The sequence below is a fragment of the Anser anser genome, assembly GCF_964211835.1.
Source record: "Anser anser genome assembly, chromosome: 12".
NCBI lineage: Eukaryota > Metazoa > Chordata > Aves > Anseriformes > Anatidae > Anser > Anser anser.
The window spans coordinates 6,402,474-6,417,739 of NC_139733.1; the positions used below are offsets into that span (position 1 = coordinate 6,402,474).

General features: G+C 41.8%; 1 protein-coding gene across 5 annotated transcripts in view; it reads right to left on the reverse strand.

The window, feature by feature from the left end:
• Positions 1 to 12,406: 12,406 nt before the first annotated feature.
• SLC6A1 (solute carrier family 6 member 1) overlaps positions 12,407 to 15,266 on the reverse strand; it is a 60,701-nt gene continuing 57,841 nt past the window's right edge. For all 5 annotated transcript variants that reach the window (XM_083796552.1, XM_083796556.1, XM_083796554.1 and 2 more), the window contains one exon: positions 12,407 to 14,908. In XM_083796552.1, coding sequence (XP_083652678.1) covers positions 14,804 to 14,908 — 105 coding nt within the window. In that variant the 3' untranslated portion in view covers positions 12,407 to 14,803. The remainder of the gene's footprint in view (positions 14,909 to 15,266) is intronic.

Below are 15,266 nucleotides of genomic sequence, written 5' to 3' on the forward strand. Positions count from 1 at the left end.
CCAGGCCAAAAGTTTTCTTGAGGTCTCCGGGCAGTTTCCTTGTTGGACTCGGCATGTTCCCGCTCTGCTCATTGATGGTGAGACCACACACAGAGTGTTCAGCCTGGTGGCACGACCCTGGCTGAACTGAGTCCTAAAAGGCCACAGCTGGCAAGGATTCATCTGGTCAAGGATCTTCTGCTATTCAAAAAAGTGGAAAAGAGCACCAGTGTGTACTGCCAGGAGAAGGGCAGGAGACTGTAGCTTTTCTGTGGGGGAAGACTAAGATGTTTCTTACGATTTTAAGTCTAGGTATCTTTAGGAGTAGCTTATTAGAAAAACTATGCACTTTGATGCATTTTTTTCAAGAGTAAATAACCCTAAAGCATGTGTACCATTGCAATGTGTATGTATGAGGAATGTGTGCATGCAAACTGCATCTGTAAAAAAAAACTCTTCAAGACCTGGCTTACATGGAAATTGTGAAGATACATTGGCAGTTTTGCCAGTGCAAACTGTGGTCGCCTTCACCAGCAGGAAGAGGGCTGAGGATTTTTTTTTCAGGTAGCTAGCTGGGCAGTTAGTTGCAGTGGCATTTGGAGAGTGTTGCGTGCATGTGCAGTGAGCTTAACAGTGCTAACTTTGAGAGTATTTTTTATCTCTGCTGGACTGTGGATGTGTGTTGGGGACAAAAATGGTCTGGTAGCCATCAGATGTGATGGGGAGATGGGATTTGCCTCTTCGTTTAGAAATGAGGAGCATTATGAAATTGTTAATTAAAAAGTGCATTCTCAATTTCTAGCACTATCTAATAGAACACTGTGTCCCTGTGGGGATACAAAATATCTTAGTGGCATTCAAGGAAATGAGGCTAAAGGAAAAATGCAGTAATGGAGCAGAGAGAGAGAGAGTGTTTAGTTTAGAAGTTTGCGGCAACTTTTCTCTTGACAAAGCTGAAACCTGAAAATTACCACCTGTATCAAACAGAGCTTCTGAGGGTAGAACAAGGAAAAGCAGTTCAAATGGGGCTTCAACCAAAAATTAGACCATTCAAGGTCGGAATTTTTCCTCTGCTAAATGAAAAAGATGTGAGAAGCAGCAGCAGTCCATTTTGTGGGCAGGTGAAGACAGTTAAATTCAAACACAGTGGAGCATCATCTCTAAAAAAAAAGCTACTTGGAAAACAAGAAACCCATGGAGTAGGAGGAACATCTGTTCAAGGATCCTCCTGTCTAGTGGTAACACTTAGGAAATGATACTGATTCGTATAAACAATAGAGACCTAGAGACCATACGAAAACAATACTGTTTTGTGTTTCTTCATGTCAAATTGTTTCTAATTAAAGAAGATTGGTCTGATTCTTTTCCTTGATCCACCTTTCCTCTGAATTTTGGAAGAGGCAGCTTTGTCTCCTTTGGGTCTCAGCTGGCAGCAGAGGCATTGTTGACTGACTTGCCTGAAGTCCCTTCCTCCTTTGGGTGTGTGACAGGACGGTGTGCAGTGCCATGCAGATAGCTGTGGCAGCTCAGGCTTCCTTGCTGCAGCCTTAGTGCACTGCTCTGTTGCCTTCCTTAATTTTTCTGAAATGGGGAGCTCTGCTGCTGATCCTTTTACTGCCCTTTTGTGCTTGCACCAGTCATAGTGTGTATCTGTTGTCTTGCTGTTGTCAATGATAACACACTAGTGAATACACGTGCCAGGCCACGTAGCTGACTATCTTATCCATGACACCCAAAACCAAGCCACCTCATTGTGTTTGTAAGCATTTACAGAAGGCACTGAGGCAAAAAAGAGGGAAGATAGGAAGGAAACAAGCAAGCAAATTTTAATTTAATTGTTTTAGCTGTAAATCAAGCCCATTGTGTCAACGCGTTCATTATTTTTAACTAGTACAAATTTGAATGGAAACTGGTGAATCTTTCAGAATTCATGTAGATTTTGATAGCTCTGTGATTAAATATCAATGATAATGATTAATTTGATCAAAAGCATAATCATTCAATTAGAGCAAAGAAAATCCAACGAGCCATGCTGTCTGTGCAATAATTCAACAGCAGAGAGAATATTATTACTTTCCTCTTTTGTCTCACGAATTTCTTTGTTTATGATCTGTGAGGCACACAAATATTGGTCTTGTATTATGTTTTTTGTTGTTGTTGGGTTTTTTTTCAGCTAAACGTAGGTATCTTCTATATTTCTTCTAGGTGTGAATATATTCTTTGGTTGTGAATTGGAGAGATTCCTTGCTTTTGTGCTTTGTCAATTGGTGCTGCATGTGGCCTGCGCATGCCCAGAAAGCACAGCAGGAAGATATTTCAGAGTGGCAATGACTAGCTAAGCTTGATGGTGGCAAAGGTGTTGGTGGGAGAATTGGAGAATGAGACAAAAGCATGGGAAGCGGAGAGAGGCAACAGGTTGGCTGGGAGAGTCTCATAGCCTGTGTCTGATATTTCTGCAGAGCCAACACAATGGCTGTGAGCTGTTCAGGTGCTATTAACATCTTGTGAGAACAGCTCTGCACACCTGAAATACCAGAGCCACTGTTTGGCAGCATAAGTTAGTCTTTGTTTCTTGTGGCTTCACTCAGCTTCCTATGGAAGTTTATATCAGATAATGTTGTTCCCCCACGCTTGTTGATTAAAAACATGGCCAAGCACTCCTACTAAAAAAAATAAAAAATGTGGTAATAGCTGTAACAGCAAGCCTGGCACAGACAGAGAAAAGCACGGGAGAATCTCTAACTTCCAAACCATGTATTTTGCTACAGAGAGCAATGGCAGCTCTCCAGAAAAGACGCTGCTGGTAAGAAATAAGACAGTAAGAAATGTGCCAGTGCATTAAAGGGAAAACATCTCTGATAGCATGTAGACACGCATTTAGTGCTCGTGACAGAGCCGAGCTTTAGCTTTATGGTGTTCATTTCGGGGCTGTCTCACAGCCCTGAAGTAGCTTTATCTTAAAACAGCCTCATATTGAGTGGGTAACTGCTTGTGCATGGTGGTGTTTCTTGTGGCTACAGCCCCTGGGGTTCCCACCATGAGCACTGCCAACTACCAGTGCCCGGCTCTGTGCTGGCAACGCTGGGAGGCACCCGGGAACTTACTGCCCTGCACAAGAAAAAATCCTCAAGTGCCTTCTAACTTGCAGTTATGTTGGTTTTGGTGTAAATCAGTGGATTCTTGTCTTGTCAGCGTGGGGGCTATGGACAGAAGCAGTTGAAACAACTCGTCTGCCCTGGGTGCGGGCAGAGCAGAGCTCAGGGCTGTGCTGGCTGCTGACTGGGGCTCCAGCTGCTATTGAAGTGCAAATCCAGTATGTCCAGGCTGAATTTCTTGTTTTCCTTATATATAGATATTATTTTTTTTTCATAGAACATTATTTTGTATCAACTTTGCTTATAAAAAATACCAAACATAATCTGAATATGTTATTTCTAACATACTCTATTGAGTAGAATTCTGCTTTAAAAAAAATATCTTAGTCTCTAAAAAGGGAGCCTGAACGGATGTCTTTCAACTCAGAAAGGCTTTCTTTAGCCTGTTAGCTTTTTAAATAACCACATAGTTTTTCTTTGAACATAATCTCTCTCATGTCCCAAGGCAATTGTGCTTAACATTCAGCAGCAAATTAAATTTATCATGTTAAAATCATAGCCTAATCAGGTGTAGCTGGCGTGTGACAAATAGAAGATAGTGTAAAACATGCTAAAAGTAATAGCAATGTTTTAAGCATGTGTTAATATTAGTGAATATAGTTTCTTGTTTGATATGAGAACAGCATGCTTCTAGTTTATTTATTACAGTCTTTTTGACAATTTCTGGTATGGATTCTTTCTATGCTTCTGTTTCTCAGTATCCCCATAAAGAAACCTTTATCTATCTTAAAATTTAGATATCGTCTAGTCTTACCAAATCTCTTCATGGTGTATTTTTCAGAGAGTGAATGGATGGAGCAGTTACACTAGGCGTTGGTGTGGAGACAAGTATTTTAGCTGTTGTCAAATCAGTAAGTCCATCTATAAATCATCTTTGCTGGAGGAGACTAACATTATTCAAACAGACATGCTGCACTTGCTATCTTCTTTAGAAGAATTCCTATTGTTTTCCCAAAACCTTTTTTTTCCTCTCTTCCCCCCCCCCCCCCCCCCCCCCCCCCCACACATTGTGTGTATAATAATCAAGCTGTTAATAATCACTGGTAATTTGAGCAGATTGCTGAAATTTCCACTGTGCTGTGAAAGGGCCATAGACAGAGCCATGGAGCGGCGGATTCTCATCTTTCTGCAGTACAGCATCGGGCCCAGGTCCACTGAGTTACACTGGCGTTGCAGGGAAGTCCTCCAACCTCAAGCCTGGCGTTAGGTGCTGTAGGTTACCTCAGGGTAGCTGGTGTTACCCAGTATAGGTGACTAACGACCTCTGATACAATCACACGTGTTGCAGTTTTTTTCTCCTTTATAATTCATGTGAACGTCAGCCAGGCCTGTCAGGGCAGCGCCTGGTGGCCGGGCCTGCATGAGGGCAGCTTAACAACGGGGTCAGCTGGCCTGAGATGCGAGCCACGGGCTGTGGGCCACCCAGCTCTCCAGCACGTGCCTTTGGTAGGGATTTTAACGGAACTGATTTTCCCTCCACTTTGGTCTTCCCTTACTCACATCAGTCACTAAAAAAGTATACACGGCTTGTTTGAAGGCTTAGCCAGTGTTGGCATTTGTACTCACACTGACAAAACGCTGGTCTGTGCAGAGCATCGGAGGAACATTGTTCTGACAGCCCGTGGAGGTTTGCGTTCCCAAACGCTCCCGGTTAACGCAGCATGGGCTGCGCTCTGCCCCCCACACCCCCGGTGCCCCATGCTGCTGCCAGGCCTGCGGCGCTCCCCGCGGCCTGTGCGCCCCCAGTGCCTCGCTGCCCCCCCTCCTCTTCGCCAGCAGGAGCCCTCATGCAGCAGTGCGCAGTGCTGTGGGGGGAGAATTGTAGAATCATAGAATGGCCTGGGTTGAAAAGGACCTTAAAGATCATCTAGTTTCAAGTCCCCTGCTGTGGGCAGGGTTGCCAACCACTAGAGCAGGCTGCCCAGAGCCGCATCTAGCCTGGCCTTGAAGGCCTCCAGGGATGGGGCATCCACAACCTCTCTGGGCAACCTGTTCCAGTACCTCAGCACCCTTTGAGTGAAAAACTTCCTCCTAATTTCTAACCTAAATCTCCCCTGTCTCAGTTTAAAACCATTCCCTCTTGTCCTGTCACTATCAACACATATAAACAGGTGTTCCTCCTCCTGTTCATACGCTCCCTTCAAGTACTGGAAGGCCACAATGAGGTCTCCCCAGAGCCTTCTCTTCTCCAAGCTAAACAACCCCAGTTCCCTCAACCTTTCTGCACAGGAGACGTGTTCCAGCCCTCTGATCATCTTAGTGGCCCTCCTCTGGACCCGTTCCAAGAGCTCCACATCCTTCTTGTGCTGGGGGCCCCAGGCCTGCACGCAGTATTCCAGGTGGGGTCTCACAAGAGCAGAGGGGGACAATCACCTCCCTCTCCCTGCTGGCCACCCCTTTTTTAATGCAGCCCAGGACGTAGTTGGCTGCAAGCACATACTGCTGGCTCGTGTCCAGCTTCTTATCCAGCAGGACCCCCAAGTCCTTCTCCGCAGGGCTGCTCTCAAGTTCTTCTCCCAGTCTGTATAAATACCTGGGATCACCCCAGCCCAAGTGCAGCACCTTGCACTTGGTCTTGTTGAACCTCATTAAGGTCTCATGGGCCCACTTCTCCAGCCTATCCAGGTCCCTCTGGATGGCATCCCTTCCCTCTCTTGTATTGACTGCACCGCTCAGCTTGGTGTCATAAGAAGTGACTTTTGCAGGAATTACGCTAGCAACCGGTGCTAAAAGAGGGAAAATAAAAAAAATCCCTCTAGGGCAGGCCACGCGCACGTGTACTCTTGGCACAAAAGGGGGTCTTCGCAAAGGGACAACACTTTGAGAGCGGCACAGTGGTATGATAGGGCTCTTGATTTGCATTGTTATGTTAATGTCAGCTGCTAATGAGGCTATTCCTATAGCAATCATTTATCTCGGGAAAAAAATGAAATTAAATATTTCCTGAAAAGCCAGCAGTAAATAAAAATGAACCTCATCCACTAGTCCTAGTTTCATCATCCTGGGGAATTTAGTTTCATAAGATAAAGAAAATCAAAGCAGAATGTGGAAATACAAAATAAGCATGCCAGAAATCCCTGGAGAAGACAATGTGAGTTACAAAGGAAAATTATGAGCAGAAAATAAACCATCTCATAAAATATTGAATGTTAAGTAATACATAGTATGTAAAGAACTAAGAAAAACACTTTGAGCATATTTGTGGATGTTTTCTGGTTATAAAGAAAGTGAAAGACTTAAAAGCAGCACCCACAATGCCTCATGCTGACTGTTGAATAATTTTGAATGATTGTTGTTAATTATAATTAATTTTCCAACAGCAAAAGCAGGTAGATTGATACCTTAGTATTCTCTAGACTTGCTTTGTAATACTACCTGCTTTTTTTTTCTTTTTGTTATACTGTTTTGCTTATATTATACTAGTTAATTGCAGACACTTAAATTTATGCCTTTGTCTTTCACCATAAAAACCATACCATATCCATAAAATAGTGATTCTGGGCCCAACTCCCTGTCACAGTGCACTCTAGCTTTCTTTCCTTACCTTGCTCAGGCCAAAAAACAAACAAACAAATAAACTACTACAATAGATTGATATAGATACTACAGATTTGTAATGACTCTTTGTTAACTCATTTATTAGCTAACTGATAGCTTTCTCCCTTTATTTTCTCCTTTTAAAAGGAATGTTTTCTGTCATTTCTGTTATTGCTTGAGACTGGCAGTACCATGTTCACTCGTTTACTTGATGAGTTGCTGAGTTGAACTATCTTTTCTAACCCATTGTTCTTATAATAGAGAACTTGTGTGGGGCTGAATACAGCCCATTTGATCAGACAAAAGATCAAGTGAACACCATTTTCTCCCATGCTGTTTATTGCAAGAAGAGTGGCTGTGTGTTTCAGGTTGGTTGTGGGGTGCCGGTGTACTTACAGGTGCTGCAGAAACTCTTGTATTGGTGCCACGGTCCTCAGGCCCACCTGGCAAGTGTGGGCTTGGCTAACGTGAGGCATAGAAGAAGTAAAACACAGTGCATGCCATTGTCAGATCTTAATTACTGGCAATCTTAGCCTCATGCGCCTGTTGAGCAATTAACACTCCCTGTGGAAGCCGCACCTCGGGCCGTTACTCTTTAGGCCAGTAACAGCAATGAAATGACCCAACACGGATGATGGAGCAGTTCCCTGGTAAGCACAAATCCAGGTGGCTCTCTGCGAGTACAGGTGGCCCTGCACTGACTGCCCCGCAGCCCTTGCCCACAACTAAGTGTGACAGTGAAAAGTCAGCTAAGCAAAAACCCATCTTTCTTCTCAGGCTCGTTCCCAGCCTGGACTTTCTTATTTCAGCTGGGACGTTGGGCCTGATCAACCACTGGAGTCAGTTGCTGGAAGAACAATGCAGAAAGTGGAAAAGGAGGAGCGATATATTTCATCTGACTAGTGTGGGAGGGCTGAGGTAGAGTGGTTTTTAGCCAAAACCCAAGTCCAAGGGAGAAATTTTGAAGCAGCTCCTGGCAGGCAAGTGCTCTCCCAATACAGTCTGCTAACAGCAGGAGCACCCCAGCTGGGAAAGGTCACCCTTATCGCCCCCAGACCAGGAGCGAACCTGTGGAAAGATCAGCAGTAAAGGTCATATGTTGCTGATGTATGACAACTGGTAAAGAGCAGGTTAAAAATGCTGAGCTCTGTCACTTCTAGGGCACAGTGAGCTGTCTACAGTGTGAGCTGGTGTGGCTCTCCTGGGTTTTGATTAATTATTTTGGTCATTCATTCAGTGAAATATTTGCAGCGTAGTGCAGTGAACTGAAATGACCTAGAAATAATTCCCTAACAGAACCTGACACTCTGGCTTATATCCAGAGAGAGCTTTACTGTTTTAGTCTTAGCAAGTTATTGTTCACTGTATCTTTTATTGGTTTACACTTATCGTTTTAGTCATTGCTTCATACTCATGCTTCAATCCCTACAGTACCAGGTAGCTTTATATACACGAGCAAATACTTAGTGACTCCTGCTTTGGATGTGTTGTGTGTTTGGATGTGTTTGTGTGTGTTGGGACAGACATTGCACTTGCAGAGCTCTGGAGGAGAAAGGCACAGTCCCGGCAGCAGGAATTGCAGCTGCTCTTCAGCAGTCAGCGCTGGCAGCGGCAGGGCCTCAGGCACAAATGTGCGGTGCTGCGTCCCCCTGATGCCAAACACCCAGGTACTGCTCTGAGGGGATTGCTGCTTGGGGCTGCTGACTGGTTAAAAGAGAAACAGACCCCTTCATGTAGCCAAAGTGACCCCGCCTGGGAGCCCACTCTTCTGCCCCTCCTGGCCTCTTTGGCCCCGGGACGTGTGGTGTCTGGCTGGTTTGCCCTCCGAGATCCTCAGACATTCACCAGGAACAAATAGTCGTGGACATGGCAAAATGTTTGTGGCATAGTAATTTGCTTTTAAGTTGTCAGTTCTGGCCATTTTCTACTCAGTGGTCCTTTATAACGTTTATAAACACCTCTTAGCTACTTATCTCTGAAGTCAAGTAAGGCAGATATCCCAATATGACTAAAGCACCATTGCTGGCAAAACATATTAATTGTTGTCCTTGTGACAATGCCTCATCCACCCTGTCCTCCTCTTAGGCAGTCCTGGACACATTTAGCACCATCGTGTACTTATGACTCACAAATAACTCACCAGATTACTTCAGCCTGTTTGACGTTTAAGATAATAACTGAATATTTGCCTTATTTGCCATAATCTTAATGTGAGACCATTTACACACACAGGAAAAAACAAACAAAAAAACCCCACAAATGATAGATTGAAAAATAATGCAAGTTCTCCCCCACTAATTCATAAACTTTAAAATAGGGGGCAATTTTTGAATGAATGCACCTGCAAAGTGTTTGCGTGCACGCGTGGGGTTGGTACTGGGCATTGCTGGTTCCCTCTGCTGTAACCTGGCTGATGGATGGTGGTGTTTTAAGGAGAGCTCGTGGGCTGTGTAGCTGCTAGAGCTCATGACCTAAGTGTTTGATCAGAAAACAGAATGAAAATGCAGCAATAGAGACATGTGCCGTCCCCTCCCCCCCAAAATGAATTGGATTTCCTTCTGTGAAAAATAGGAAAAAAAAATCTCAATGTCCATAAAATGTCAGCAGAAAAGACTGGCAGAATTATTGCCTGGCCTCAACTTGTTTGCATGTAGAGGAAGCTGTAAGACACGGCAATAGTTTCATCAGCATCAGAAGAAGAGTAATCTCTGTAGAGTGACTCAAGTTATTTTTCACTTTACCCTCTCTAATTTCTCTTTGTTTTCTGATCCTTCTGGTCTCTCTCTCTCATTCATTTTTGTTTTTAATTCACAACAAGAGAAGAAGTAAGGCTGACATAGACTAGGAAAAAAAAAAGGAAAAGTTGCACGTGGGTAGAAATGTGACATTCTTATCTGCTTTATTTCAAACAGCTTTCTACTCAGTTGGTGCCACTTGTCATGAAAATAATCTTGACTGCTGCTCTTTTCATCCTTGTCATCACTTTTTATTGATTCCTGTACTGAAGGGCTGCTTTGTCTTCCTGGAGGAGATGTGAATTACACCTGCCCCACCACAGCCACTGCGCAGTCACTGTGGCTGCCGGGAGAAGACCCGAAGGAGCAGCGAAGCTATGGGTGGTGATCAGAAGGTGCTGCAGAAATTACTGCTGCCTATCTCTTCCATGGCAGCAGAGGGCTAAGTGGCCATGCATAGTGTACGTACGTGCTTTTTTTTTTTTTTTTTTTTTTTTTCCTTCCCGTGATTTATGGCCCTGAGTAGTATGAGAAGTTGGGAAAAAAGAGATGAAAAAAGTAGAAAGAACTTTTAGACTCTTACAAGCCTGGAGCCTTCCTTCTTATTCTGATGAGTGACCAGTGAGACTGGTTGAACAGTGGTAGATTGGGTGACTTACAAGCTCCTAGGCAGCAGCTACAGCTGCAGTAAACACTTAGCTCTGAGCTGAGCAGCCCAGGTTCCTGGGCAAAAAGCCTTTCAAGCTGAGCTCCTCACCAAGTCGTCTGTTTGTAGGTTGGCATCCAACAGGCTTCTTTACTGTGCCCCTTCCCTGGAGCGGCTGGGGCCGAGCTGTGGCTGTCCGGCAGTCTGAGTGCCGCCCACTTCCGCTGTGCCTGGCTGGGTTCAGTGGCAGCTGCCAAAGGCGGGTGAAGGTGCTTTGGCAGGCAGGAGCTGCTGCTGCGTGCTTACGGCCAGCCTAAGGTGAGACTATGCACACCTGGACACAGCCGTGCCTCTGGGCTGTAGCTCCTATCCCAGCTCCTCCTCCCTGGAGAACCAGCCAACGGTGGGAGCTGCGTAATTGTAATAGTTAATTGTAATAATGCTATTGTGTCCAGGGCAGAACAGAGCAGAAATAAGCAGGCTTAAAACAAACAAAAAAAACCCAAGAGCGACATAGTGTTATTTTAGAATAAAAGCACATGTAGCTGAACTAATACTCCTGACGAACAAGGACATGGCTTTCTCTCAGGGCATCCTGCAGTCCTGTAGGGAAGAAGTGACCTTATTTGCATTTTTCTTGTTGAATTGCTGTCAGGATTTTTGCAGCATGGCAAGAGAAAATTCCTCCAGGAGAACATGGAAATATCACAGCACTAACGCAATATCTTTCAATCAGGTTCCTTTTCCTCAGCCATTCTTTGCCCCTTGCATTGCCATCTGGACAGCCACCCAGCACTGAACAGTGCGTCTCCTTCTCTCCAATGCAACTCCTTTTTCTTACATAGTCTCAAAGCCATCGATACAATACATAAATAAACCTTAAATCTTAATGCCCATGAAATAAGCCTTAAGGATGATTTAAATTTTTCTCTGTATTTCAAAACCATTGAAGTTGCTCCTTCACCCTTTTCCAGAAATAATAAGCTGTCGTCTTCCCTCTTCCCTACATGCTTCTTGCTTCTGCCCTTCCTCCCCAGCCTTTTTTTTTTTTTTTTTTTTTTTGAAAGCAGAGCAAGGAGCTTCCCTGCCCTTCTACTTGCACATTTGAGTGCTCCTTTTTCAGGGCAGCATTTCGAATTTGAAGTTTATGATTTTGGATGCTTTTATCAGGAACATTTTCAGCTCTAATCATGTTCTCTAAATTGCTCTGACTCTTTCCCAGCATGATGTCCAATTTTCTAGTTAGATAATTAAATTCAGAGCATAGGAGCATTTCAGCTCTTTAGCAAAGGTATTGCATTAGACCCAGATGTAAGACAAACTGCTGTGGAACTTGCGTGACATAGTCTCCGATGATGTCAACTGATAGAGAGAAAAAATGACTTTTGTAACAGTATCTCTGTCTGTTTAGCATAATGCCACTGTTTCTCCAGCCCATTGGCTTCATCTTCGTGTCAGCAGAGGCTTAGAAATCAGTGACTTCAGGTGCTGCAGTTCACACCCCTGTGTACCAGCAGAAAGGTCCAGCAGACATGGGCATAGCTGTAAATACTTGAAGGTCCCTCTCTCCATAGGGACAGCAGTAGAATGAGCAGAAGCAGGTCCCCAGCAAGCCCTCCAGCCCTGCCTGCCACCAGTACGGGGTCAGAGTGCTGCAGAGGGCTCCACTCACTGATCACATCACTCCAAAACGTTTGGCATTTAACCACTTTTATGCTTCTCTGTCTAATAGTGCCTCCAGTGTGGAGGTGTGTCTACGCCAGCTGCCCTGCTTCCTCTCCTGCCTGCCTGTTGGAGTAATATATGTGGTATAGATGCTAGGTCTTAACTCATCAGGTAGTTAAACACTAGCTGGAATTCCTGCCAACCACAGGGAATTTAACACAATTAAACCTATACTCAGGTTTTTCAGACTACAAGGCAAAACTGATTAAGTTCCAGAAATTAACTTCTTTTTTTAATCTGAATTTTTTATAGCTGCTGCTTGAGTTGGTAAAATGAGCTATTTTTTTTTTTTTTAAATTGTAAAGTAAGAACTTATTGAGCATCCCTCCAGTTAGAAGCAACAGTGAGTACAAGAGAGGCAGAGGTACAACTCTGAAATCAACATCATGTAGCTTGCTCTTCTGCAGCAGACCATGCATCAGGAACAGTCACCTTATAAGCTTACTATATAATTTGTGCACATACCTACTAAACTATAGTAATAGCATTATAGATTAATTGTACACATCACAAATATGATACAGCTCTTTGATATTTAAAAATGATACCCAAAACATTTAGAACTTGCTTCACAGAAAGTAATTTAACACATGTTGGTTTTGTCCAATGAAAGACTGCATAATTCTGAATTTAATGTATAATATAACCTTTATTCTTTTTCCTCTAAACTCTTGGAAACTTACATAACAATCGTGCTTTAATTATGACACCATTTATAGACATTTAAAATGCATCTTAATTTATAAATATTTTACATTTGGTCCATAGAACAGGTTGCAATTTACTAAATAATACTGTACTCTTTTAAACAGGCTCTGTATATATTTTTGAATATGTATATATTACATATATATTTTTATATAGAGATAGATTTGCTTGGTGTTCAGATAATTCCTTATTGCAAAAAGCATATATGATCATACAATAATCTTTTCTTTCAGGGCAAGTACTACAAAAAAGATACAGCTATTCACAGTTTACACACAGTAGTTCTACAACACTATTTTGTGCTATATGATAAGTTTGTACAGCTTTTTGCTAAAGAGCAGGTCTGTCAAACATCTGTCATAATTGTTTACAATCAAACATTAAATACTGCATTTTTCTTAGAACAACATGGGACTTGATTACATTAAACGATAAAGTTGGAATTTTTATCCTTAGTCTAATGAAATTCACAATTATAATGTGCATGTATCATGTATAATGTGTGTGTAGATGTACATTTTTCCTCTAAATCCCAAAGACTTACAGGACTTTTGCATTTCATCTATAGACATTTAGGATGCAGCTTAGATCTCATAGTATTTTACAATTGATCTATGTATGAAACAGTTTAGAATCTACCAAACATACTCTGAGATTTTATGATGTAGTTTGAAATACATGTGTATTATATATATTATTTCTACAATAATGTGCTTGACATTCTGAGAATAATACCTTATTGCAAGAACATGTTTGTCACCTTCAGACAAAAACAACGAAAAACCCAACATTCACAGTTAACATGTTTTTCACGTAGAAGTTCTACATAAATTGTGCTATCTAACATTGTACGTTGCACAAAAATTTGCTGAAAAGCATGTTTCATTGCACAGTTCTGTCACAGTCATTTACAATCAAACATCAAATACTGCATTTTCCGTAATCCTTTGTGTCTGTCATATAGCTGCCAAACAAGAAATGCCATACGGGACTAACTGCATTTTCCACACAGGGCAAAACTTCCATTAGCTGAACGGGGTTTCTAGCTATGTGGCAAATGCAGATGGAGCCCAGAGTAGAAATTTTTATATTATTGAAATAGCTTTCCCTCCTTCCTTCATCACCACAAATAATATGTAAATAAAAATAAAACTGTTTTCAAAGTGCTAATGATCCATATTTTATAATTTGCTTATTTCAAACTGTTCAAGTCCTTTAATAGATTAAAAAGGACAGTTGTGAAATTAAACCCTAAATTAGAATTACAAGGATGAGCTTCAATCTTTAAGCCATTGTTTTGGCCTCTATTTTGGTGGCAATGCAATAATAGTGTAATAATAACAGCATAATAAAAGCTCAAGTACTCTGAGCTTGAATTGCAAATACTTTGCCTTTTTTTTTTTTTCTTTTTCCTGGGAATATTCAAAGAGCTTTTAAGAACTGGATATTACTTCTCATTTTGCTAAAAAAGTTAGAAGTCACATTTTTGGCCTCTAACATCTGCAATTCGTATAGTATTGATTCACAGAGATAGGTTCTTTTTATAAGACACAGTATATATTTTCAAAAGAAATTCACAATCTTATGTGAAAGTTATCCTGAAAGGCTAAGCATAGGTAGTGTTTACAGCCATTCTATGCTGTATTACTACAAATAGCCGTAAAACTTGATTTGTAGTAGGAATGTTTATAAAGGCTGCATCTACTGTGACTAAGTTAATTGAAAGAAGTCTCTTCCCCCTCAAATGGCCTTGACCAGAACAAATTTTAAGGGCAGACTTTTTCATTGGAAATCACTTGGTTACAAAATACTTCGTTCTTTTGTACAAAACAATTCCAAACTTAATTTTACTCCTGCAAAGTCAGAAATAACAGTCTTGGGATTCAGCGGTAAGAAATATTGATAAACTACTAAAAATCAGTAGCACAAAACCTCAAATAGTCGTGCTAAAAGGTAGATTAAAAAGGTCTTGCACATCAATTTACAAATTCCAAGATATGCAACTATTACTGTGAAAGGATAAAAACATTAACAGTCTGTGGATTGCCAGAGAACACAAAATACTGTCAACATCTGAGCTCGCACAATGGTTGGATCATACCCATGGCGATTCCCTTATAGTGGAGATGACCTTTTTTCTTTTTTTCTTTTTTTTTCTTCTTCTTTTTTTTTTTTTTTTTGCCACTAGAGGTAGGTAATTATATTCTCAGACATAAATTTGTAGTCATATTCAACCTTTTTTTTTATTATTATTTTCTCTCTTTTTTTTTTTTTTTTCCTCTCCTGGAGTAGTATGGTTACGTTTGCAATATAGGCATTTAGATATAGGCTTCTTTGTTTGCAGAGTTGCTCTGTTGTGCTTGGTCCGGCCCATTTTCAGGATGACTGATGTCTTCACTTGGCTGAATCATAACTTGGATGCGCTGTTTAAAGAACAAAAGATGTGAAGCAGTCAAAAAATTGTTCCCAAGCTTTATTTTTATTTTAAGGCCATCCTAAACACTTCTCTGTAGGTATCACAGCTAAAATGAACAATTAAATCTCCCAATGGCCTAGAAAAGAAGTAAATCTCATATACTAAAGATATTATCAAAAAACACTACTGATATTGAGCAAAGTCACAGAACAGCCCACTCCACTCAAATAAGAAAATTTACTGATGATAGGAATGGCTGTTGATAAACAGCACAGCGCGTCCTGAGACTTGAACACACAAGCTAAGGCTCTCACTTAAAGCCCTTTGCTACATGGCGTTACTGGAATGGGAGCAGAAATTTACAG